This window comes from Peromyscus maniculatus, chromosome 10, assembly GCF_049852395.1.
Source record: "Peromyscus maniculatus bairdii isolate BWxNUB_F1_BW_parent chromosome 10, HU_Pman_BW_mat_3.1, whole genome shotgun sequence".
NCBI lineage: Eukaryota > Metazoa > Chordata > Mammalia > Rodentia > Cricetidae > Peromyscus > Peromyscus maniculatus.
In genome coordinates, this window is record NC_134861.1 from 42,450,969 (window position 1) to 42,478,267 (window position 27,299).

General features: G+C 37.3%; 1 protein-coding gene and 1 pseudogene across 30 annotated transcripts in view; both read right to left on the reverse strand.

Annotated features, from left to right (window-relative positions):
- The window catches only part of Lcorl (ligand dependent nuclear receptor corepressor like), a 172,509-nt gene that overhangs the window by 70,569 nt on the left and 74,641 nt on the right, over positions 1-27,299 (reverse strand). For 18 of the 29 annotated variants that reach the window (XR_013042883.1, XM_016000186.3, XM_006981639.4 and 15 more), the window contains 2 exons: positions 22,925-23,004; positions 21,801-21,930 (listed from right to left, as the gene is read on the reverse strand). Coding sequence is in view for 26 of the 29 variants with exons in the window: in XM_016000186.3 (XP_015855672.1) it covers positions 21,801-21,930; positions 22,925-23,004 (210 nt within the window). In the remaining 3 variants the exon portion in view is untranslated. Of the gene's footprint in view, positions 1-20,448; positions 20,496-21,800; positions 21,931-22,924; positions 23,005-27,299 lie in introns of those variants that run through there. The other 11 variants (XM_042285969.2, XM_076546260.1, XM_076546261.1 and 8 more) reach the window with 3 other exon arrangements.
- Positions 9,289-13,925, reverse strand: LOC121832756 (DNA-directed RNA polymerase III subunit RPC6 pseudogene; annotated as a pseudogene). The gene has a single exon (XR_013042885.1). The product of XR_013042885.1 is annotated as a DNA-directed RNA polymerase III subunit RPC6 pseudogene (transcript).

The following is a 27,299-nucleotide window of genomic DNA, read 5'->3' on the forward strand; positions in this document are numbered from 1 at the left end:
GCCTTTGGCACATTATCAACACTGGACCACCATAGAAACTCCCTGGACATCCTGCTATTGCCCTGAGTTATGTAGACCATGCAGACACTGTTCTGCAGGACCAGTCCCTTCACACACTCCAGAAGGTCTAGATGCAGGTACACTCGAAGCCTTGGATGTGTACCTGGGTGGCTGCTGATTTGTTAAGTAGGGGCCCGCTGGGGCTACCAACCTCAGGTGGGAGTGGGGCCATCTTTCCCAAGTGTGGGGGGCCAGTTCTCCTATTAGGGCTAGGGCCAGCTTTCCTGTTCCAGGGTCATCGGGTCCATTATCCCAGGGTCTGCAAAGGAAGGGGGGGGGTCATCTCTCAAGTGGGGATGGGGTGGGGTTCTCCCTGGTTTAGTGAGGGGTGAGGCCAGATCAGAGAGGCCCTTGTATACTTCAACTTATGGTTCAACACATGGTTCACACAGGTCCCTCATCTCAACACAGACCCCAGCTACAACAGGACCACAGACCCAGGCATGGCCATCTGAATGGGTTGGCTGTCACCATGTCCCCAGGTGGCAGATCAGCATGGGCCTGGCAGCAGCACAGTCCCTGGACTCCAATATGGTTCCAGGTGGTGGTAGAGATCTCAAGCAGTCACAGGGCCCTATGGCAACAGGAGTCATAGACCTCAACACAGACCTTGGCTGTGGTAGGGCCACCAACACAGCCCCCAGTCACAGCTTAGCCCTAGATGTCAACATGGCCCTGGGGAGCAGCACAGGCCACTGGATTTCCATGACCCCAATGGCAACATGATCCTAGGGCACCAACATGGCCTTAGATGTCAGCCCAGATCCCAGGGAATCTGCACTGCCTTCAATGGTAACCTGGTAGCCACGGATATTGACTCAGACCCTGGCTGCTGACTCAGACATGGCCACTCAGGTCAGCAAGGACCCTGCAGCTGCAGGTCACTTGGACCCCAACATGGTCACAGGTGGTGACCTGGAAGCTGGGCATCCCTGTGGCCTTTGGCGCGAACTCGGGCCAAGGACATCAACAAAGACCCTGGCTGCTGTAGGACCACAAACCCAGACATGATCCTCAGAAGTCTCTTGGGCATCTTGGCCCCTGGAAGAAGTCTTAATCTTGAAACCAAATTTCTATCCCTTTCTAGATTATGTTGATCCTATGAAGTAACAGTTTTATAGGTCCTATAATCATTTTACAACTACAGTTTTATTTTATAAATATGTCAAAAGCTCACTCCAAAGGTAAATTTGCCAAGCCTCTCTCAAGTTTTCAGAGCTCCTGCTTTTGTTTCTTAGTCATGTTCATTTTCTGTGGGTGTGAGTATCTAATTTCTCTACTACTAAATAAGTGACATAAATTCATTTGTCTTAAATCTTATAAGGTTACTCTATCCAATAACTCAAGTACAAGGCATAAATGTCAGTAAAATAATCAATAGTCAGTAAATACAGAACATTCATAATTATTAAACAAAGGATTTCTGTTGAGAATTTATAAATAGTATCTACACAGCACCAATGACAGCAGGCAACTCAACCAAATATGGCGCAGTAACTACAGCAGACACTTTAAAAAGAAAGGTGTACAAACTTGCTCAGAACTTCAATCCACACCCACTAGAATAGGTGGTACCATGACAGCAGGAATGCTGACATGGGCCTGGAGTAACAGGAAACCTCATGTACTGTTAAGGAAACAGAAATGTCATGTTCTAGAGAATGGTCTGGCAGTTATCAACACATTTTCAGTATGTAGTGACCCTATGATCTTGCAAGAAAATATTTATGAGCTTTCCCTAGAAGAGTAATACATGCTCTAAAACTTGTCTAAGAATGTTCACAGCATTTATTGGTAATCTCTTGATACTTCTTAATAACTCTTCTCTAAGGAAGTATCAAGAAAGGAAAAAGGAAAACAACTTTCATTTTAATTTTGGTTAAGAAGGTATCAATAGCTATAAGTGGGGACTCAGAAAGAACAGATTTACAACAGAAAGTAAGTTTAGCTTTAAGCTTAATGAGCTTAAAATTCCTCCTGCAATGTATATACGTCTAGCAAGTAACAGACTTTGTCAAGAGGCCATTAGCATTTAAGCACAGGTTAAGTGGTAAAGCCATTAAAGGCACACAAAAAATCTGAAAGCCAGAATAGGTGTATGTACAAAAATTTACATGTACAGAGAAAATCTGCAGACATATCCTTAAAGATAGGGTACTATGGGGAAAACATGAAGATGAAAAAATAAAGGAACAGGTGGGATGTGTAAGCATTTTGGTGCAGGGACTCATTTAGCTGTGTGGTGAAAGTGATGTGTTCTTTGTCAGAACAATACTTTTAAATCTATGGATATATAAGAAACCAATTCTACAGAAATACAGTTGTCAATGAAAAACAATTGAGATATATTATTAATATAGCATTTTCTCAATGCATTAAAATCTAGTAATAACCTAGTATCTACCACAAGTTCAAAATAATGATAACGTAATACTTTAAAACACACTGTGACATAAAAATACCTATGATTGCCGGGCGGTGGTGGCGCACGCCTTTAATCCCAGCACTCGGGAGGCAGAGCCAGGCAGATCTCTGTGAGTTCGAGGCTAGCCTGGGCTACCAAGTGAGTTCCAGGAAAGGCGCAAAGCTACACAGAGAAACCCTGTCTCGAAAAACCAAAAAAAAAAAAAAAAACCTATGATATATATTACTAGAATAGATATTGACAATCACAGTTTATAGCTGTCTATATTTACAGGTGAAGAAGAGGTTAAATTTCAATTGAGGTAAATGAAAAAGTGTAATTATTTTTTCTCCTATTCAAATTTATGAGCCAATGAAATCCTACCTATGAGTTTTGGGGGAATATGTAGATCTCTAGGCAATGAAGACTTGAGCTATGAAGTAAAAGTAAAAGGACATAAAAACTTGAAAGAGTACGTGAAAATCAAAACAAAAAAGGAGCAAACAGTCATCTTGCATTGGAAGTATAAACTAGTATATTAATTTCCTCATATCCTACAAACAGAGGTCAAAGAACAGTTTGTTAAGGAAGTTAGAGAAGATTCAGAAATTTCTAAATATTTTCAGAAAAGAAAACAAATCTTTAAAAAAATCTATTCAAGCCAGGAATCTGTTAACTGAAATACCATGATCATTCTATTATCCTTAGACCCAGACATTCCACTACCATTCTGCTTCATCCAGCTTGTACTTGCTACATAACATACTAATATATTCTATTATCCAAGACAAGTACAGAAGATACAATAAATAGCCTAGGTATCTTCAGCTGGCCTTAACTGCTATTGTAAAATAAAAAACTTTTAACAATACTGGACAAAAAGAGCGAACTATTTTCTTTTCTGTATTGAGGTGTAGCTTGGCAATCTGCCTCAAAAACACATTAGCTCAGTACACATTCTATCTACACACAGTCTGTAGCAAAAATGTGATGAAAAAGTATTTAAAATGCTAGTGATGGGTTATCTTTTTTTTTTTTTGCTTCAATCTCTGATCAACAAATTATTGTCTGGATAAGCCCCTTTCCTTCTCTATCACAACTACCTTCAGCAAACTGGTCTGAAATCACTACTGGAAGTGCCACAAATGTCTGACTGGTAAATTTACCCACTCTATCAAATAACGGTACTCAGTACTCCATGAGTTTGTGCTATGGTTGGGCTACTTATAGGAAAAACATAAAACCAAGTAAAATGCTATGTTTTAACAACAGAGTGAAAGAGGGTTAACAGGGTTAAAAAAGTCTATTTTAAACAAGTTAAGTTTAATGACTACTATAGAAATTAAACATACTGGTCACAACAAACAAAAAACAAGCAAGCAAACAAACCCCATGTCCAGTGTTCCAGTGCTTCAGTAGCAGAAAGAAAGATATAGTGAGTGAGGCCTAATACTCAACTAAAAAACCATTTCTGTGCTTGCTCTTGTCTACTGAAGATCTGTCAACAACACCCTTCCAAACATTGCTTTCTGAACTCATCATCTTCAATTCTGCATGTACAAGACTCTAGATGCGTGTAAACCAGTTATCGTTGACAAGTATTTTTAATAAGACCTCAAAGACACAGAGCTATATCTTAACTAAAGCTTGCCTTTTGTTTTTATGAATACAGTTACTAAAAATCAAGTATCAAGGCTCTAATATGCTCATGATCTCTATTTTTTAGTCCTAGCTACTCAGAGGCTAAAGTAGGAGGCTAAGAGTTCGTGCCGGGCGGTGGTGGCGCATGCCTTTAATCCCAGCACTCGGGAGGAAGAGGCAGGCGGATCTCTGTGAGTTCGAGGCCAGCCTGGTTTCCAAAGCGAGTTCCAGGAAAGGCGCAAAGCTACACAGAGAAACCCTGTCTCGAAAAACCAAAAGAGTTCAGAGCCAGTGTGGGGAACATGAAAGATTCCTTTCTTATATTAAAAAAAGGGAGGGGGAGTGGAATGGAGAGCCAGGGGAGGGGAAAAAAGAGAATAGGGAAAACAAAAGAGGACAGAAAAGGAAACAAATAGAAAACATCTTAATAAAAAAAAAAAAGGGGGGGGACACACACACTAACAATAAAAGAAAAAGAGGCCATGAATTTGAGAGGGTGGGAGTGGGAGCAGGGTTAGAGTGAGGAAAGGGAAGAAGGAAAATGATGTAATTATATTTTAATTTCAAAAAATAAAAAATATTAAAAACTACAGTCCATAGAAAAATGACAGACTATTCCTCATTTCCTCACAAACGGTTACTGAACAGTGAAGTCACTGGAGGTAACTATTAAATACTTAATGGATGGTTTATCAGCTTGGGGGTTCTGATCTATTAAAAAAAAAAAGATTGTGACCAAGCATCTCAATACAAAGCACATACCTTTCTCACTGGCTTTAGTGAGTACAATAATTATCACTATGCTATTATAAGCATTTTTATTTTTTTAATTTTCTATACATTCTTAAAATGGTTCTTAAAAACCTCATTTATTTGTTTACTTACATGTTATCAAAACAAAAAAGTGTCATTTTATTAAGTGAATCATAGGATAAAGTTCAAAGATTATTATTTTAACTCTCAAATTGTGTCGATTCTGCCATCAATAGCCCTTTTTATTTTCTTTACTGAGCACTTCCTTAATTTTTAGGCATAAAAACATGCTCGAAAAGCCAGTTTACCTTGTGTTTCCCCTGAAGCCATGAAAACAAGCACTTTTCTAAAAGGCCCTGGGTTTTTTTTGTTTTTGTTTTTGTTTTTTTTTAAATACAAAAGAATTGTTGATATATTTCCATGTAATGGAAGTTCTGTGCTTCAATGATTATCTTCTATAACCCCTAAATACATGTACACACTGTCACAGAAAGTGTGTGTCATGGACCTTTTATAAGCATGGATAAACTACTTGTTTCAATGTTTAGGGGCTGACAAGCCAACAAACTACAAAACTGTGAGTGGATTGTGGTTAAAATATACAGCTAGTCAGCAGAAAATATTAAACTATACCAAATAGTTCAGTTACATGAAAATTTAAAATGGTGAGATAGTAATTTTCAAAACTGGTTGGTCACATGTAGAAAGGTCAGAATTGATAAAATTACAAGAATTTTAAGTTCTTTGTATTAATAAATAACTAAAAAAGAGAAAACTAGAATATAAGCAGTCTGACACTCCAAAACTTAATTTAGATAATCCTTTAAAATGGAACTGCAGCTGTATCATATTGCTAAATGAGATGTGAAAACTTCACGTTACAGCATCTGTAACAAAATACTACTTCTGTGAAGACTGCACTGACATTCTGTTTATGTGACAGCAAGAAACTGAAAACTGTAGTTCTCTGCATAACTACTGCAAGAAGAGGCTTCCCTGGTAAAGGACAAGAGATGCAGCAGACTATGGTCAACATGCAGAGACTAGGACACCTGAGCGCTGAGCTCTATACAGGCCATCTATACACCCTACCCTATAGCTGAGGGGTAGACAGATCACTTTCCATCTTAGCATGTATTAGATGTATGAAATGGTTTCATTATGACATTTTACCCATGTTTATAATGTACTTCCTAGTATCCCGTGATTATTGTGAGACCAAGGATTTCCAGTGCACTTATACTTGGGTGATGCAGAACCTGTGCTGGATACAGAAATGCAATTTTCCACATTTTGATCCCTAGAAGGAATGAAAACTGCTATTTTACCTGAAATGATTTGAGTGTCTCTAAATGTTTTTAATCTTTGGAGGACAGGAAAACAATCATATAGGTATACTGTAATTGTTCATGTGGGAATGAATAACATCAAAAATAGTTATTTATTTTTATCCTATGACAGAAAACAAATTATGAATTATTATTTATATAAGTTAGTAACTTTTTAAGAATTCAAAAACAAAAGCAGAGTATACAATTACTGATCTCAAATAATTCAAGTAGACTCAAACTTGGACATTAGGTTTGGTCCAATCACTGCTAAACAGCCTATTTACATTAGATATATCTATTAATGTTTTAAAGTTAATTTTTTCCTAACATCAAAATGAGTTGTTTAAACTCTAATTTTAATTATTAACTAATACATTTCAGGGTGAAGTTCAATAATCCCCAGGGAGAGAGCATACAACAGAGCTCTCTGATTGTGGAGCTGTGCTGCCTAATATGAGAAGTATCCACAGGACTAAAAACTCAGTTCTTTAATCATTGCTGTTCCAAGTGCTGACCAGCAAACTGGCTGGAGGTTATTCTACTAAACACCATATATAGACTATTTCAATCATGATTAATTGATTGAAATAAAAAATTCTATTTGGCCAGATATTATGGGGAGGGAGGAGGAGAAAGACTGAGTTCAGAGCCTGTCTCACTGGACCACACTGCCATACACTGAATTTGAAATGACTTTTTTCATTGTAGGGCTTCAACCATATAAGGCTGATGGTTGAGCCAGGAGCCTCATCATGTACCGAGTTTTTTGTCATTGTGCCCCATCACAGAATTCAACTGTTCACCACCAAAACCCTTACATAAGATGTATTTATTGCCAGACCAGATGGGAAATTTCATGTGAGAATCCACGTAACAAATTCATTAAAAGTCACAGAATTATGAACTCGAGATGTCTGATTTTCTATGGCTCACTTTCAAAGAAAGTCCTCAACAGACTGGAGTATGTGTTCTCAGGTGAGCACAATACCAATTACTAAGTGGGAAAGAATCATGACTTCATCTGCTATTTGATTTTGTGACATAATTTCAGAGGCCCCAAATTTCTTTTGATCACAGACTATCTCTGTAGAATTCATTTTACTATGCACAGCAGTTGCTCTATTTTTAAATGTATCTATACTTCTCAGTTAATACTCAGAGTAAAAAATATGCTATGAGGAAAAAAAATTAAGTATCTCTTTATTTTGGTGAGGCAAGGAACACTTCTAGTCACCAACTTCAAATTTTAAAACTCAGTATCTAATTATCAAGACAGTACAAAGTCAGGCATGGCAGCTTAAGGCCTGTGATCCCAGTACCTGGGAAGCTAAAACAGGCCATAAAATGAACTCTGGACTAGTGTGAGACTCTTTTCTCCAACAACAACAAAAAGACATAATACAAAGCATACTTAGAAAAAAAACTTGGTTCTTTCTCCATTTTGTATTTCTCCTACAAATTTATTCGTCTTGTAATAAGACTAATGTTTATCCAGGAAGACTTACCATGCCATCCCTCACTGAAGGTGAAGAAAAAATCTGCAGATTTACTCTTACTTACATAAGATACAGAGTAAGATAGAATAATACAGAATAAGAATTCAACACTTAAAAAGAACTGGTGTCATTAAATTTGAATTGTAAAGAGCTGGCCACAGAATTCATCTGATAAAAATAAGCTGGTGGGCTTGATTTTACTGGTCCCATTGACGATCTCATGGTAACTCTCTCAGTGCTGTTCACTTAGAGCACTGCCAAATGGTGGTAGAGCTCAGCCCCAAAGAGGAGTGCACTGTGAACCATTTCAGTTGGCCCATGATTCTGGCTGACATAAAGAAAAATTTAAGACACAAAGTAAATTGGGCATAGTGGAGGAGGCCAGGCCTTTAATCTCAGCATTAAAGAAGTAGAGGCAGGTGAATCTCTGAGTTCAAAGACAGAATGATCTACAGAGTGAGTTTTAGGACAGCCAGGGCTACACAGAGAAACCTTATCTCAAAAACCAAAACCAAAACCAAAATGTAAAAATCCAACTGCTGAGATCCTTAAAAGGCATATGGTTATCTTCTGTGCAACAGCATGCCAATTAACCTAGTGCTTTCAAATGCCCGACAGCTGGGACTGACTAACCTACCAAGTGAGGGCTTTTTGCTTAGACATATCACACCATGATTTTCAGAAAAGTATAAGAAAAAAGGAGGCCAGTATGAAACAGGGTAAGAGAAGCCTAGTTCCCATCCTCAGAGAGTGAATGAAGGGCAATGATGTATTTTAATTTTTGAGACAGGCTGTCCCTACCTGTCCTGGTGCTCCCTATGTAGACCAGGCTGGACTCAAACTCACTGAGATCTGCACACCTTTGTCTCCCGACTGCAGGGATTAAAGGAGCACACCACCACATCCAGCTAGTTTTAGTTTTAATTTTAGTTAAAAGAATAGTTACTGTCTAGTCCTTCTATCTGCTTTAATAGAACACCGCAGAGTGTTGTATTATCAAGAAAATTGAATTACCATGATTCTAGAAGCTGGGAAGCTTGGGCTGCTTGTAGATTACTGTTGACGAGGGCCTGCTTCCTTACTCTTTTGTCTGTGCTCACAAATGACACAGGAGCAACAGAACACTTTGGGTTTCTTTTATATAGGCCCTAATTCTATTTTTGAGGACTCAGAACTCACAATCTGCCACCTTCCAAAGGTTCTACTTATCACATTCCACACAGGGATTAGATTACAGCATTTGAATTTGGTGTTGGTAGTAAGGAAGGCCACATTGTAAGCATAGAGTAAGAATCTGGGAAGAAATTCTGGCAAATAATACAATTAAGCCAAACAGTGAAACCCACAGCTTTTATTTTTTTTTTTTTTTTTTTTTTTTTTTTTTTTTTTTTTTTTAGACAGGGTTTCTCTGTGTAGCTTTGTGCCTTTCCTGGAACTCACTCTGTAGCCCAAGCTGGCCTCAAACTCACAGAGACCCACCTGCCTCTGCCTCCCGAGTATTGGGATTAAAGGCGTGCGCCACCACAGCCCGGCACCCACAGCTTTTTTTTTTTTAATTAAGAAATTTTTTATTCATTTTATATACCAATCACAGATCCCTGTCTTCCCTCCTCCCACCCCTCCAGCCTTTCCTCCACTGACTCCCCTCCTACAAAAAGGTAAGGCCTCCTATGGGGAGTCAGCAGAGCCTGGTACATTCAGTAGAGGCAGGTCCAAGCCCCTCCCCCTGCCTCAAGGCTGTGCAAGGTGTCCACCATAGGTAGTGGGCTCCAAAAAGCCAGCTCATGCACCAGGAATGGATCCTGATCCTACTACTAGGGGACCTCTTAAGCAGATCAAGCTACACAATTGTCTCCTTATGCAGAGGGCCTAGTCCAGACCCATGGGGGCTCTACAGCTGTTGGTCTAAAGTTCATGAGTTCCCACTAGTTTGATTTGGTTGTCTCTGTAGGTTTCCCCATCATGATCTTGATGACCCTTGCTCATAGAATTCCTCTCCTCTCCCAGAGAGAGAAACCCACAGCTTTAACAAAGAAAGACCTGTAAGATCATCCCCTTAGGATGAAATGAAGTGATCTGAAAACATTTCCTGGACAGCAGGAGGGAGGTTAGTTTGGCAGCACAGACTGCACATTTTCAAGCTCTAGCTGTTAGCAAATTTGGTCAATGGAGGTTAACTGGCCTCTTTTTCCTTGAACCATCAAAAGATGTGTCTTCAGCGCTTCAAGGTATTCTGCTTACTGAAGAATAGATTTCCCCATTAAACTTAATTTCCTTTGTGTTCTGTCTTCATAAATAAATGTTTTCATAGCAGTGAGTCAGTATCCATCATGGTGAAGTATGCTTTCAAAGAAATTTGATGTTCCATCATGAATTATTTGCTCTACAAATAACTCCATTTGCCAAATGTCAGTAAAATTCTCAGCTCTCTATTAAAATTTAAGTCACTCCGTCGTGTAAATACAAATAGAAGCTCATCACCTTCACGGCTGTCATCAAAAGCTGGACAGAGTCCACAGGGTGCCCAGACCAAGCCTGTAGGTGGGAGGATGGGTTGACTATCCTGTACAGTTTCATGTGTTCATCTACACTGCCAAAAGTGCCTTCCTTCACAGCGATGAGGGACATCTCCACTTTCCCATCATATCTGTGTTCAAAACGGTTTCAGTGTTCTCCATGGCAACTCTATCTTACTGATTCCCAGTCCATAGATGCACTTCCACACTCCATGTGATGAAGCAAATAGACTGTCTCTTTGTATCATTGGAGTCTGTTTACTTTTTCACTTGTTTCTGCCATGGTTTGTAGGAATTTGGAACATTGTTAGGTGATTACCTCAACAGATTCAGATTCAAAATCCTGGTCCTTGTACCAGGCTTTACCAGTCATATATAGGTCTGGCTGCAGGCTAAAGTTCATAAAACCTTTTTGGAGGCTGTTACAAATTTTATAGCTGTGATAAGCTTTTTACTTTCCAAATTGTTGAGAATTTTGTTGATTTCTGTTAATGGCAAGTTACTTTTTGTATGAAACATCTCTGCTCCACCTTCCTTCATTCCCTGCATCCTCCATGATTGGATAGACCAGTTTTTTTTTTTTTTTTTCTGATTGGACCCCTTAATTTTACCAGCTTTCTGAGAATCCTTTATTTTATATAAAAGACCTGTATTACTCTTTAAAGGATCCAAATGACCCATGGAAAACAGTCTATTAATGGCCACTGACCACTATTGGACTTCTATGTAAGGCATTTGCATAATTCTATAATTCTGTTTTCTATTTCCACCAGATCCAAATTCTGCCACTGCACCTTCACCTTCACCTTGGCCATGAGGGCAGTTTTTGAGATCAGAGAAAAAGTCACTTCACAAAGAGCGCATTGAAGTTCCAGGGAGCTTCAGACAGAATTTAAGAGCCAAAAGTAGCAGACATTTGTAGCCAAACATTATTTTCTGGAAATGACAGAAGTGTTGTACATATCAACCCACAGTGGCTGTAACTACTTGTAGAAGACCTGCACAAGATCAAGCCAGCCAAAATCCAGCATGGATGGGGAAGAATTCACAAAGGCCCACCCCTAGCTGAGAAGTTATTGGCAACTGATGGCTGCTGAAAGAAGGAAAGTTTTTTTTTTTTTTTGGGGGGGGGGAGCCCTAGAGAGCGTCTCCATGTTCTTATTAGATGAACATATGTTATACCCATGAGCATAAAGGCAATACTAAGTAGAATCAAATGGTTAAGGAAAGAAAAAAGAGAGCACATAAAACTGAAAGGGGAAAGTGGGGAGGGGAGACAGAAGAGGAAATGGAGGGGAAAGAATGGGGAATGAATTTGATCAAAACACATCATATACATGCATTAAATATGCGAAACAAATAAACAAACAAAGAAACTGAATTCTCATACTCGGAACTAACCTTTAAAAAATATGGAAACCAAAGACTGATTCAGTGGCTGGCTGATACACTCTACTGTAAGAAAACAACTGAGTTATCATAGTGTATGAAGAAAACTACCAGGGGAAAGAAACAGCTGACTCCCCAAGACAGTCCTCCCTTTCACTCTGCAGTTTAGGGCACATGAAGTATTTGAGTTGTTGGCTAATGTCTTTACCATCAAGTTAAAGTCTCATAGTTAGGATAGAAAGAAGAAATTAAGTTTTTAAAATTCTATACTAGAACTTTACAGGGATTACAAAAGTTTTCTGTTTTATGCCTTGATAAAATATTTCTATTAAAACAATTAACTGTAACACTGGTTTTACTATAAAGCTTACTTAACCATCTTGGGTATATTCAATGATGACTAACCACTAATATCAACTTAAAAGTATACAAACCAATACTGAATATTGTAGGTTACTTAAAAAACACTTAAAAGTTCCATGAAAAGCATGAAATAGAAAAAGGAAAACAGAAAGAAAAATCAGACAAGAAGACTCCTAAGATTTGTAGCTATACTAAGAAGCCCAAAAAAGACAGTTTCCACAGCATCTTCTAATATCCATCAACTTTGTGGCAGGAAAACTGAATATGAAACCATGAGTTTCCATTTAAAAACAAATTAATTACACTCTGGAAAACAAATACAGCAAAAGCTTTAAGACTTCTGAATACATGCTAACAAAGAAGAGAAATAATGAACAGGAAATGACTTCTGTATCAACATATTTTTAAAAAGGATTTATTTTCTTTTTAGGTATCTGTATGCTGTGTCTATTTGGGAGTGTGTGCACGTGAGTTTGGTGCCCATAGAGGTCAGAAGAGTGCAGCTGTCTCCTGGAGCTATAGTTCCATGGAGTTGGTTGTGAGCTGCTAGAGAGGAGTACTAAGAACACCGTTCCTGTCCTCTGCAAGAACAGCAGGTGCTTGTAAGCCCCAAATCATCTCTATAGCACCTATCAACTCAGGAAGGGTTTCTGTTGTTTTTATTTTTGAGATTATAATCTAATTATATTTCTCCCTTCATTTTCCTCCCTCTAAATACTCCTGTATACCCATCTCCTTCAAATTCATGGCCTCTATTTTCATTGTTATTGCACATATATACAGTATTTATACACACACACCTATATATTGCCTGCTGAGTTCATATAATGTTACTTGTATGTATGTTTTCAGGGCTGACCATTTGAGTACTGTACAACCAATTGGTGTGCTCTTCCCTGGGGAAGACCACCTCAGCCACTCCCAGCTTTCCTGAGTTAACTGTAGCTCTATGTAGGGTTGAGGCCCGACAGGCTTTTACCTACCCAGTTTGGCATGTTATTTTTTTTTTAAATCAGACTTTTACTTTACCGGCCTGGCCTAACAGTCCTGCACTGCAATGTTACATATGATATTCTAAAGCATTGAGTCATATTACTGCAAACAACATAGATGAGGACATAGCACACAAACATCTGTTTGTTTGTCTGAAGATAGGGTTTCTCTGTATAGCCCTGGCTGTCCTGGAACTTGCTCTGTAGACCAGGCTGGTCTTGAATTCAGAGATATACCTCCCTCTGCCTCCTGAGTGCTAGGATTAAAGGTGTACACCACCACTGCCTAGCTACTGTATATACTTTTTTCCCCCTAAAAAAGGACATTATTTTATAACTAAAATGTTTATTTAAATTGTATATAAGTTGAATGACTGGTATAATAACCCTTTTTACCTACTGTAGATTCCACATCCTTAGATTCAAGGTATGGCTCAAAAACATTCATGACAAAATTATACCAAACATGTACAGATATGTTTCTTGTCATTATTTCCCAACAACAGTTTAACAGTTATTTATACAGTATTATAAATTCTAAGAAATAAAGAAATGCTTGTTGTAGGAAGTAAATAAGGGGAAGAATATATGTGGGTTATACGCACATATTATAGAACTTTATTTTATGAAACATGAGCAGGTAGGAAGTTTTTTTATCTTCAGGGTCCTACACCCAATCTCTCATGGATAACAGGAAATAATTTCCTTCCCTCTTCCATTTTTCTCTCTCTAGCTATAAAGGGGCATACACAATACAATTTTATAAATGGTTAAAATAGCAACATATTAGGCATTACTTATTACATAAAGGACTAAAATAAAGTATCAAAAATGTTCTGCCTCTAAAGTTCAAAGTTTACAAAGATTAATACTCTAAAATGACATATTACTTGGCAGTCAAAATTATTCTTAAAACTCTCTTAAATATCCTATAAGTTACATTATTTAAATTCTAAAAAATTACTGTAGATGATGAAACACATTTTTTTTTTTTTTTTTTTTTTTTTTTTGGTTTTTCGAGACAGGGTTTCTCTGTGTAGCTTTGCGCCTTTCCTGGAGCTCACTTGGTAGCCCAGGCTGGCCTCGAACTCACAAGAGATCCGCCTGGCTCTGCCTCCCGAGTGCTGGGATTAAAGGCGTGCGCCACCAACGCCCGGCTTGAAACACATTTTCAAAACATGAGGATTGTACTCTGTTTACAGAAATCACTATAGTTTATGTGGAATGTAGAACCTAAAGCTAGTAACAGTTAATTCATTTATCACTCATTTCGTGGTCCCTGTCAGGTGGATTACAGCTTGGTAGAAGAGTGAAAAAATAACATGATACAGATTTTAATTAGCTACTTTATGTTCCATTTTTTATATGTAATGGTTTAGGAAATCCAGTATATTTAATTTTTGTGTGGTAGTAATATAAACAGGCCAAGTCTCTGAGAAAAAGAGGACATTTCTTCCTTTACAGATCATTTTAAATGTATGAGAAAAGAGGAATATAAAATGGCATGTATGTGAGAGGATTTCAGTTGCCTTTGATGCTAGTACTAAGCAGCAAAACATAGGCAAAGGTTTTTAAATATGGTAATTATGCCTTTGCACTAAAATTAAAATTAGTGTCAATTAAAAAAAACTATTATTTCTTCTAAAAATTCATTTTCAAATTAGAACAAAGGATACGAAGTAGACATGACAAAATTAGTTATAAGAAGTATCTAGTAGTAGGTGTCTTTTCAACAGAACTGGGTATATCAGTTAGCTATGCAAAGAACTGTAGAGTGGTTGTCTGTACTTCATTCACCCGTGAAGCACCGCCCTAGAAGGCAGCAGGTAACTGCTAGCTACCTGGCCCCCTTGGGGCATGGCCGAGACAGGGACCCTGTAAGAGGAAAAATGCATACCTGATCACTTTCTTGGCTATCTCATGATCCTGGATGCTGGATTGCAGACCAAGTCCGAGTTCTCTAGAGAGCTGTGTTAGACTGTGCCTCACCTCTCCTGGATCCTATAACCAATCCCTTTGCTCGCTGTAAGTTTACCCAAAATAAACCTCTTTGACTATCAGATAAACTATGTGGAATTGCCTCATTAATTACTACTTTAAAGAACCCAATACACATAATAGGTTTTAAACCCTACCATTTCCTGGGAAATTGGGAGAGGAAAAATCCATTCACTCACACATCATAACTTGATGTGCCTAACACAGGGAAAGAATTAAATAAAACATGGCATCAAAGAGTTCATAGTTTAACAGAAGACAGATAAGCTAAAGCATAACATGGAAATGAAAAGCACTATAAGGAGATCTAACAGTGTAGAAAAGGGGATGTAGAAGAGTTGAAAATGAATACGTAAAACTCGTGTGTCACACATAATGCCTCCTATGTGTGTGTCAATGTGGCTCTACCTGGAAAGATGTATTTAGGAATCTGAGCTTGTGTACCCTCAGGACCAGAGACTCAAGAGATGACTCAGCAGTTACAGGGGTCGAAGGAGTGCTTGATGCTCTTGCCGAGGACCAGAGCTTAGTTCCCAGCAGCCATGCTAGGCACTTTACAACACCTGTTACCTCTAGCTCTTCTGGCCTCTCTGGACACCTGCACACACAAACACAGGGATACACACATCTACACATAAAGTTTAAAACAATCAGGACTAACAACAGAATTTTTTTTTTTAACAAATCAAAAATGAGAGCTTGTAGCTACAAAATTAGGTAAGATTCTGCAATGAAAACAGACAAAATAAAAGGAGGCTGAAGTGCTAGCAGAGAATATTTCATGGATGAATTTGGAATAATGGGAAAAGCTGGGCCAATAAGAAGACTCAGTGAAGAAATGCATTTGCCACCAAGCCTGATGACCTAAATTTGATTCCCAGGATCAACAAGGTGGAAGGAGGGGACCTGCTCCTGCAAGCTGTTCCCCACCCTCCACCCCCCATACACATGGTAGCACAAATGCACTCATAAACATACAATAAATCATTATATTTTTTTCTAAAGAGGAAAAATTTCTTTACTCCAATGTATTCATTCACTCTTCATTTCTTTATTGAATTCAGCCCAGGAGGAAAACGGTAGAGAGAAAAAGACAGTGTTCACAGAACAAAGGAACAGGAAGGAAGCCATGTAGTAAAAACTCAGGGAACCACATGTTCCTGAGGGGAGGAGGGATTAACAGTCAAACACTTCAAGGTTGAAGCAGTCCAAGGTGGACACTTGGTTCTGGAAATTAAAGGTTCATGGCTGGAGATGGAGCTCAGAATAGTGCTTGCCTCATATGCTCAAGGCCCTTGGTTTAGTTCCCACCACTATACAAAAGTAAATTATAAAAAAGGTAGAAAGAAATTAAGGGGTACAGTGGGCATCTTATGGTTGTTCTTTTAAGGTTACCTCTGTACTGTATAGTATCTAAACTCTCTGTTTTTAGCCCCCATTTTACTTTTCAGAGATTCCAAATGATCACTATCAACACACACACACACACACACACACACACACACACACACACACACACACACACACACACACGTTCTTCAACTGAAAACAATGTATGATGAAAAAAGATGAAATATCTTTTCATGAATATAACTGAATGTGAATAGTAGTATATGGGTTATTTTATTGCAATAAAATAGTTTCTTGAAAGTAAAAGTGCAGACCATATAAAGGAAATTTAAAATATGACAAAACTATATCACAAATGAACACCATGGAAAGAAATTTTGTGGCCTAAATAAATGAGTCATGTCAATTTAACTTAACATGAAGATGCCTAAATTTAGATAAAGGCCATATAAGCATAAAAATAACTAAATTCTTAAATCACATAATATGTATTAATCCTAGCCATTCTTAATGAACTGACTTAATATTTATTTCATGCTATAGTACAGAGCTTCAAGAGTATGAATAGAAAAGACATAGAGAACTTTATATGTAAAATTTGGCTATTATTAAATTTAAGGGGAATATGTCGATTAGTAAAGCTTTCAAACAACCAATCAAACCCATCATTAAGCATTTTTTTCTTGAGGGACCATATACCATACCAGAATAAGTTATATGTTTGCTAGGGATAGATAGATATATGGAAGTAAAAAGCAAAGCAGGAAAAAAATTGATGAGATATTTTCATTTTATTATATATCTACCATTATGACTCAACTACTATGTACATCGTACAATTTAGGTAAGATTAACTTTTTAAAAAGAGCAGCATATTCCATATTCTGGGACCATATATCAATGATTTTCATACTTTAGGTGATCAGAGAATGTGAACCTAAAATCTAAAATATAGTTTAGTTTACATGGTAACATTTGACAAGGTCATATATAGCTACAGGATTATGTTGATATACATAAAAACCCTGATTTCGTGCATATATGTGTTATATATATATATATATATTATACATATACTATTCTTAAATAAAATCTAAGAAATAAAAAAGTAAAAGAAACATAAACACTGACTAAGGGATATTAGGGCTATAGCTCATTGGCAGACTGCTTGCCTAATATAGGTAAGGCCTTGGGTTTGTATCCTAGCACTACAAGAGCAAAACAAATGGAAACCAGGGGTTGATATTCATACCATACATAGTAACACTTAACTACAAATAGTAAAAGCAAACATATAGGTGCTAAATAATTTACTTCTTTAAATAAAACAAATGAAGTACTAACACTAGTACATGCTTAGAGAAACATATAACTGAACATCATTTATCTTATTATTTACTCATTCATTCAAGAAATATTTTCTTAGAGGGAGCTTTAATTAAGGAGGAGGGAGAAAGATTAGGAGGAAGGAGGTAAAAATGTTAGTAAGGGTGTCAGAAAAAGTCACAAGGAATCATATCTAAGTTTATACATGATACATGTAAATCTGCATAGATATACAGTTTAAATGAAAGTTTTACGTCTGGAGTGACAATGCTCCCCACAAGAGCCACAGACTATCTCATAAATCCCCCTAACACCAGACATGAGAAGCTCCCATTGAGTTGTCCAAGAGAATCACCAAACATAGGCTGTTGCTATTGTCCACGGTTCCCCCCAAGAGCTTGAAGGTAAGTCCCTACTGCTGAAGACAACATGTACTTTGGACACAGGACCCAGAGGATCTGAACTGGTTCTGATCCAAAAGACTCTGCCCCGAGGACTAGTATTCATGGTACCAAAGGTGACATGTAAGCTTTCAAGGGAGGGAAGCAACAAGTAGTCCCACCCAGCTATCATGCCTATTAAGTACAACAATGACCAACATGGCATGGTATCTCTAAGGGTACAATAGTGGCATACATAGCTTGGTGGTAATCAACAGCTCAAGACAGGGTTTCTCTGTGTAGCTTGGGAGCCTGTCCTGGAACTCACTTTGTAGTTCAGGCTGGCTTTGAACTCACAGAGATCCACCTGCCTCTGCCTCCCGAGTGCTGGGATTAAAGGCATGTGCCGCCACCACCCGGCATTAATTATATTTTAATTTAAAAAATAAAAAAGATTTACTGGTAGTATAGTCTTGTAATCCAAGTACCAGAGAGGCTGAGACAGGAGGATTTTGAGTTTCTGGACAGCCTGGACTTAAGAAAAAGAAAGGAAATCTTTAGTAAGAAACTAAGATATTACAAGTACTGTTCCTGGAAGTTGAAGACTATAGTAAAAAAAATGAAATTTCTGTTAACATGAGACTTCATTTTATTTTATTTTATGGTTGAAATCCAGACAAAATTCACTGAGGAAACTAGTAAAAGTTTGTCTTTGTACTAGAGCATCTCTCTCCCATTCTATGTCAACCCTGAACAAGTTTTTCACTTGTTTCTAATAACAAAACATTGTCTAACTTGAATTTGGTTTAAATACTAATAGGCATCTTCCCTTCCAAAAATTATGTGCAGGGGTATCCTATATAAGGGGACTAATCATAGAAAAAGAAAAAGAATACTAGATACATAATAGCTCTCTAAGGGGACAATAGAAATCCATGACAAATACAAAACATTTTCATAGTTCTGCTCTAGACTACTGAATTAAATAAAACAATTCTAATGCTATGCTAGAAAATAGCAAAGAATATAGTTTTTTCTTTTCTTTTTTTAATTGAGTGGCTCATGACACGGTACATCCTCTGTCTCACTCATTTTTTCTTTTACTGTTGAGATCTTTGAAATGTCTAGACATTTCTCCTTGTGTTCACAGCCCTGAACTGAGATGTGCTATGGAACTTTGAGCAGCACTGTCTCTGCTGTTAGCATGTCAGTCACAGAACCTCTCTTTAACACTGCTTTAGAATCAGAGGAGCCGAGCACTGCAGTAGTCTGAAACAGAAGTGACTCTCTGGGCTTGAGTCTTTCAACCTGTGGCCTCCAGCTGCTGGTACTGTCGAGGGAAGCATGGGACCAAGCTGATGGAATGAGGCTTACAGCCCAGCTTTTGGCACTACACTTTGCTGGCTGCTGTGCAAGGAGCTGTGCCTCACATTCCTATACAGAACTCTGAAAGCTGTTTAAACCTCCATGCCTTCCCCACCATGAAGGACTGAAATCTTCCGAAATAGTGAGTCAAAATAAGCCTTCCCTCTCTTAAATAGTTCTGTCACTGAAATGAGAAGAGTGACTAACACAGGCTCTAAATGCTCAATCTTAATTGGTGACATTATTAATCTAAATAATAATAGCTTACATCTATCATTAACATAATTCTCAAGATTCTAAGCTAGAAAATACAATAAATAGCCGGGCGGTGGTGGCGCACGCCTTTAATCCCAGCACTTGGGAGGCAGAGGCAGGCGGATCTCTGTGAGTTCGAGGCCAGCCTGAGCTACCAAGTGAGTTCCAGGAAAGGCGCAAAGCTATACAGAGAAACCCTGTCTCGAAAAACCAAATAAATAAATAAATAAATAAATAAATAAATAAATAAATAAATAAATAAATAAGAATATAAAATTTTACTTTACATTTTGACCAGATGATCAGTATAAACCTGTTGCTCAAATTAAGTAGCAAACTATCAATACTACTGCTGTCAATATCCAGAATACCTAAAAATGATCAAATTAAGGAATGTTTCAGAAAACAAAAGCTTCATCAACATCTTAACTGCTGCTCCAAAGATTCATGTATTTCCTGTCTTTAAAAACATATTTATTACTTGTTATTTCAAAGTATAGTTAATTACTTTTTTAAAGCAAGAAACCAATTAGTTAACAGAGTTAGTATCACTAAAAGGTATTCTTTTCTGTCCTCATTCTAGTCAAACCAGGCTGGAAATTTCTAAAATGGTTCTGTTCTGAAGGAAAATAGTCAAACAATAATAAAAACCTAGCTAAATCCAGAAAATGGTAATGTACTAAAAATAACGGAATTATCAAAGGAATAAGGCAAAAGTACTATACTAATAAGAATCTTTCATTTAAATTCTCTGTAATCTCTCAAACGATCATGAAGAAAACAAGAAATTCCCAAATGGAGAGGTCACTAAATACCCAGCAACACTCACCCAACTATTGGTAGGAGACCTCTTGGAGACCCAGATGCTTGAATCAGCTGAAATAGTACCAAGTTTTTACTGATTACTCTTAACAAGGCAATGGAGCATAGGCTAAAACTCCATACTACAACAAACTGAAAGCTATTAATTAGTATTGACAACTCTACTTACTACCATTTTAAATGACTCAAAGGAAGAATAAAAAATAATGACTTCCAGTGTAAACCAAACTATACTCTGTGTTAACTTTAATCCTTAGAGATACAAGACCGACAATCATGTATGATAAACACTGACAGAATAGTTTTTCTAAATTAGTGTTACAAATCTTAAAGAAAATGCATCCCATGCTTTTTAAGATAATACAAATTCTCCAACACTGTTTCAGTAATACACAAACAAAGGCCTTTTGTGCTGTTGTTGTTATTTCAGTGTTTTTAAAACATAGCTCTTGAGGCCTTTTAATTATATTAGTGACTTTTGTAATCAGGATTTTCATAACTGAATCCAAAAAACTTTAAAGAGTTAGCAACTAAATGAAAGACTCAAAGATGAAAAATATTTTTAATATTACTATTTATATTTTTAAAATATGAAGTTATCAACTTAGCAGAAAATATATACTAGAACCTAACTTTAAGGAGGAGTAAAATAGAATCATTGCCAAGGTAAGGAGACTAAAGCAGTGTTTTCTCAATCTCTAGAAGTTGAAGAGAAAGGTAACCTCATCCCACACAAACCCAAATGTTCCTTTCTCCAAACATCCACATGGGGTTGAAGAAAGATAACGTATAGCCACGGGAATGGCTAGGTACAAAACATGGAAGAGAAGACCCTATACTTTTCCCAAGTCTTTTAATTACAAAAACTACTTTTGTCTTATAGATATGTGTCAAGTATGGGAATAAGTGAAACAAGACCCATTTGGTTGAAATATATCAGACAGACAAATACAGAACAGACTTTTTAATGTCAAGCATGCATACTCAAGCTGACACTAATGCAGTATGCCAGCTGAAAAATGATGTAAGAGATACATTATTAGGGATAGTTCTCCAACATAATGTATCTATAACTTCATCATCATCCAACAATTTTTAAGACTTGAGAATAGCAATAAAATAATGAAAGTCAGAAGCACAAAAATATTTTGAAAGGTACCTATGAAGGAGAAATTTGAGAACAGGATGTTGAAAATAAATAGCTAGCACAAGAGAACTGATAATCTTATTGGCCCTATAAGGACAAAGAAAGAAGTAGTTAAGAATAAGTAGAGACCGACAGATAAAAAAAAGTCTTCCATGAGAAAAATTCAAACATTGTAAAATTTTAAATGACAAAGCAAAGCATGCTAGTATTACCTTTCTTTCGAAAGAGTGCATTTAGGTAATTTTCTGCTTGGCATTCAATCTTATCAGTGTGGGACTGGCCCTGAGATGATAGCTCCTCTGTTGGCGTTGACTGTGAAGAATCAAGAGATGGTATACAATCCTAAAATTACAAGAAAGTAACATACCTAATTACTTTTAATTTAAACCTGAGTTCCAACTAAATATGTCAAAATTGTTTCAATGTTCAGTTGTTCTGCCTTTTATAAAATATCAAATTATACCCAAAGAATATAAAATCTGATAGGATTCAGGAAAAACAAATATACTTCTAACGGGTCAAAATAGCCTTATTCCTTACCAAAATTATGGTAAAATAATGTGTGTGTTGGGACGTGGGGGTGAGGGTGGGCAGGCACTGCTGAAAATTTTACTCTATGCATGCCAATGAAGTAATCCTGCCAGAGGTTTAACAAAGCAGATGAGCTTAAAAGATTCTTCTCATCACAACAGATAAGGAATCAGAGTTTCTCACCACACAAGAAGATGCTGGTTACACACATCTATGTCCTCTATACAGTAGGTACATATTTCATCATCAACACAGGATATACTTCTGATAGCCAAAGACTTTAAAAGTAGTGAAAGGGTTACAAATAGTAGCATATTATCCCCTTACTACCAACTGCTAAGAATCCAGAATGTAGAGTGGTCTTATATAAACTAGGTCTCCAAGCTCACCCTTGGATACCTAAAATACCAACCTGACCTAAAGTGAAGTTCATGAGTCAGGGAGTAATAGGAAATAAATGTGAAGGATGAAAGCAAACCAAACCAAAACCAACCAACCAACCAAACAAACAAACAAAAGAACAAAAACAAACAAAACAGAAAGAAAGAAAGAAAGAAAGAAAGAAAGAAAGAAAGAAAGAAAGAAAGAAAGAAAGAAAGAAAGAAAGAAAAGAAAGAAAGAAAAGAAAAAATAATGAATTTTAAAAGCTAAACTAAATGTTGGACATATTCTTTTCATTCAACAAAATCAAGTATTTAAATTTTCACTGAATCACAAATTATCAGAACAAATTAAGTTAAAAAAAAAGAACTATGTTACAATTGCATGATTATTTTAAAAATAATTTCATGGCACTAAAACTTACACTGACTGCTTCTCTCTGTAGGTTACAAAATGAACATTTTTCATCCATAGACCAGTCAGTCAGCTCTTCTGGTTCACAGTCTTTAAAAGAAGGAAAATATTCATTAAATATACTAACTTTATTAAAACCAGCAAAATCACCATCTTCCACAGCAATGGCAAAAGGAAAAATGAAAAATACAAAACCTAACTACTAAAAGTATGGGGAGAAAGTCTAACTTTCAAATTAACCTCTTGATATCAAGAAAAATAAACAATAGGCCATGAGACAAAATACCAAGAAAAATGAGCTGGTTATAGATTAAGAATTTTCCAACAGTAGAATTTTAAGTATCATCTAATCACTTCAAAGATCCACTCATCACTATTTATTCATTTCCTTTTTATTTTCATTATGACAGTCACAACAAAGGGGGTGATAGAAGGAAGAAAGGAATAAATTTTGCACAATCTGAAAGAAAATACAGCACAGAGAATGGAAGAAAGGACCAAAGGAGTCAAGAACACCCAGATTGAGAAAATGGAATGATGCCTACAAAAATAAGTAGCAATCTATTCGGAGATCAAAAATAAGGCCAGATTTTTTCATTTCCAAAAGCTTAGTTACAAGAGAGAAAGAGGCAGAAAACAAATAGGGTATATCACCCAATGCAAACCATGTACCATTCTCCATAGATTAGTGCTGCTCCCGGCCTTGGTCAGAGAAATTCCTGTTTACAGTGCTGACAGTTAATTTAGAGACTCATAATTCGCCAAAAAGTGCTGAGAACAATTGACTGTGAAGTGCTCAGCCCTACGGGACATTTTATCACATTCCCTCCACCCTGAGACTCAGGAAACACCAGAAACACCTTGGAAGAAGGAGCAGAATTTAAGAGCTGGAGCATGAAGAGGAGTGTTGTATTCTGGATGGGACAGAGCTATTGGACCTATGAACTCACAGAGGTAATGGTTACCTGCAGAAGACTGGGCTAATTGGACATTCCATCATAAATGCCAGTTAGGCCCACTCCCCCATGAGGAGTTAAAGGCAATTAGTAGATGCTGGCAGAAGGGAAGTCCTGTCTGCAGCAGTGTAGCCACTGTTAAGTTGTCCTTGCCCAAGTAAATAAATCAAACACATGCAACCAACTCTAATTAAACACAGAGAGGCATGAAAAACTTAGGAGAGTTGGGCAGAGGGGCTTGGTGGGAGGGAGGTTAAGTGAGAATAATGTGGACAGTGGAAATACAATCAAAGCACGTTATAAACATGTATGAAATAGTGACAATAAAATTTAAACCTTAAATAACTTTCATTTTCCCCCCTGAATACTAATACTTACAACCCAATAGTTCTAATATATTCAAGTTTCTGGAATACAAAAACACTTATCTGCTAAGGACATTTTAAGAAGGCATGGTAACATTGTCATTCTAATTACATTTAGTAGATGCACTGACTTCTTTTTGTTGTTGTTTTGTTTTTCAAGACAGAGTTTCTCTGTGTAGCTTTGCGCCTTTCCTGGATCTTGCTCTGTAGACCAGGCTGGCCTCGAACTCACAGAGATCCACCTGCCTCTGCCTCCCGAGTGCTGGGATTAAAGGTGTGTACCACCACTGCCCGGTTTAGATGTACTGATTTTTAAAAATCAATGTTTATAGCTAAGTTACACAGAAAATAAAGTATACCATTCCTAGAATGATAATGAACAAAAAACTGATTAATGTCACTCCTAGGGCCCTTTTACATTAATCAAACAGAGTGGATGATCATATAAATCTGTAGAAAGAATGTAAAAAATTTGTAGAAAGATTTTTGGTAGCACAATAATACTTACATCCATTTGCAAAGAGCAGTATGTGGGAATATTAAGATCCAGTACAGGGTAATGTACTTGAAGACTAGAAATCTAGGCTGGAAACACATTTAATAGCTATGACTTTTCAGGACACAAAGTTTTGTTTCAATTGGCTTATGTGTTCAATGTGTATTATATACTGTCAAACATTTGATAAGGTGTTTTTGTAGAAGACTAAATATCTGCTTAAGAACATATGGTCACTTTTCTTTTTTTTCTTTGTTTTTTTCGGGACGAGTTTCTGTGTAACTTTGTAGCCTGTCTTGGAACTCACTCTGTAGACCAGGCTGGCCTCTGCCTCCCAAGTACTGGGATTAAAGGCGTGTATCACTACCACTGCCTGGCATAAGTTCACTTTTCTACAGACAACTTCACACACAAAACCTTTAAGTAATCTAACAATTATTTAGATTCCTGGGTTGGGGAGATTGCTGGGCTGGGGAGACGGCTCAGAGAGTAAAGGCACTAGCTACACAAATCTCACAATTCATTTTGATCCCCAGAAACCACATTTAAAAAGCCAGACGTAGTTTCATGAACTTGTAATTATATCACTCCCATAGTAAGATGAGAGGCAGAGGTAGGAGAATCACTTGGAAGCTTGTGGCTAGCTAGCCTGGAATATGAAGTGCAACAAGAGACTCTGCCTTCAAAAGGTGAAGAACTGACTCCCCGAAAGTTATCCTCTGATCTCCACATGCACAAAAAGACACACACTCCTGCACACACAGACACATACCCCAAAAACTTGGGCGCTGGGAATGAGTCCTTATGGAACTTTAGTTATGTAAGCTTATGCTGTTTTGACCCTGGAATGAAGAAGTATGTATCATTCATTGCTGGGACTTTGAAAGAAAAAGTGTAACCCGACCCCATTTGAAACAGGCTCCTGCTTCGTAGGGTCCAGGTGGCCTGGAACTCATTATGGACCGGGATAGCTTTGGAATTGTGGAGATCCTCCCCTCTCCACTGCTTGGGTTACAGATGTATCCCACCACGTGGGGGCTCTCCCCTAGTCACCTGCACTTTTCACCATCCACCACAAGAACTTGCCCCAGGTATAACTCTGGGACGTGGAGTAGTAAGGAGAACACACAGACTGGAGTTCCGTTTCCTCAGATCACTCCTAAGTTAGTCACAGAGCTCAGAACTACTTCTTTAAGGTAGGATTGGTGTTGTAAAACATGACTTACATCAAACAGAACAGCTCTGAAAAGTCAAGAAATTCTTACTGATTTTTATTTTTATCATGGCTACATGAAAAAAATATAACATGGAGATTTTTTTAAAAAATGGATAAGAGACTTAGGAAGATATTTCAAACAAACAACAACAAAACAAACAAACAAACAAAAACCTGTTGTATGGGGGAACAGAGGGATGTCTTAGTGGTTAAGAGCCCTCACTGACTGTGTTACCAAAAGACCCAGGTTCAAAACCCAGCACCCACTTGGTGGCTCACAACCATCTATAATCCCAGTTCCAGGGATCTGATGCCCTCTTCTGGCCTCCCTGGGAATCAGGCACATACATGGTACACAGACATGGATGATGGCAAAACATATATGGGTGTTTTTTATGCATTAAAAATTAAAAAATTAAAAAATGCTCCAATGCATTTCAATACTAATGTATGTTGACACAGGTATGGCACTTTCAGATTAATTAAAATAACTATCAGTAGTAACATAAAAACTGAGGCACTGCATGCTAAGGCCAGTCTACTCATTTTAGTAGGAGTTCTTTAAAGAAAGAGTAACTAAAATAAGCCTCCTACATAAACACCTAAAGGCATTATATGCTGCCACACACAAAAGTATATAGTTCTATTTGTAAATATTTTTACTTTCTTGGTACACAATTTCTACTCTGAGCCCAGTGGTGGTGGGACATACTTTTTTTTCCACAGAAATGTTTGGAAAAGCAGATTTTGAAAAATCAACTAAAGACCAAATTTCTCCTCTTTCATGTCATTAAAAATAAATATGTAACCACCCTATGAAAAAAATGACAAATATTCATCTCTAAATTATCTCCATTTCAAAACTTTAATATGTGAAAACAGAGGCTCAAAAATTTTAAATAATGTACCTTTATAGAAATAGGTATGGTGGTATACACTTAATAATCCTAGTGCTCGGGAATCTGAGGCAGGCAGAATGACGACTGACAGAAGTTCAAGGCTGGCCTTTTTCACACAGTGAATTCCAGGCTAACCAGGGTTACAGTAAGACCCCATCAATACACACACGCGCGCACACACACACACACACACACACACACACACACACACACACACACACACAGGCTTATTAATAAAAGGCAATAAAAAACTACTAGTAAAATCTAATGTAGGCCAACTTTTCTATTGTGGTTTATACTCTTTTGATTAAAGTCTGATTCCAGTCATTTTATCTGTTCTGACTTGGAAGTTATCAGACTTTGAATTTTGAGAAACAGCACTGTACAGGGACATCCTACATACTAGTTGTGGTCTCAAGCAAGTACACTTTTCTAGGCTTTAGTCTCTTCTTT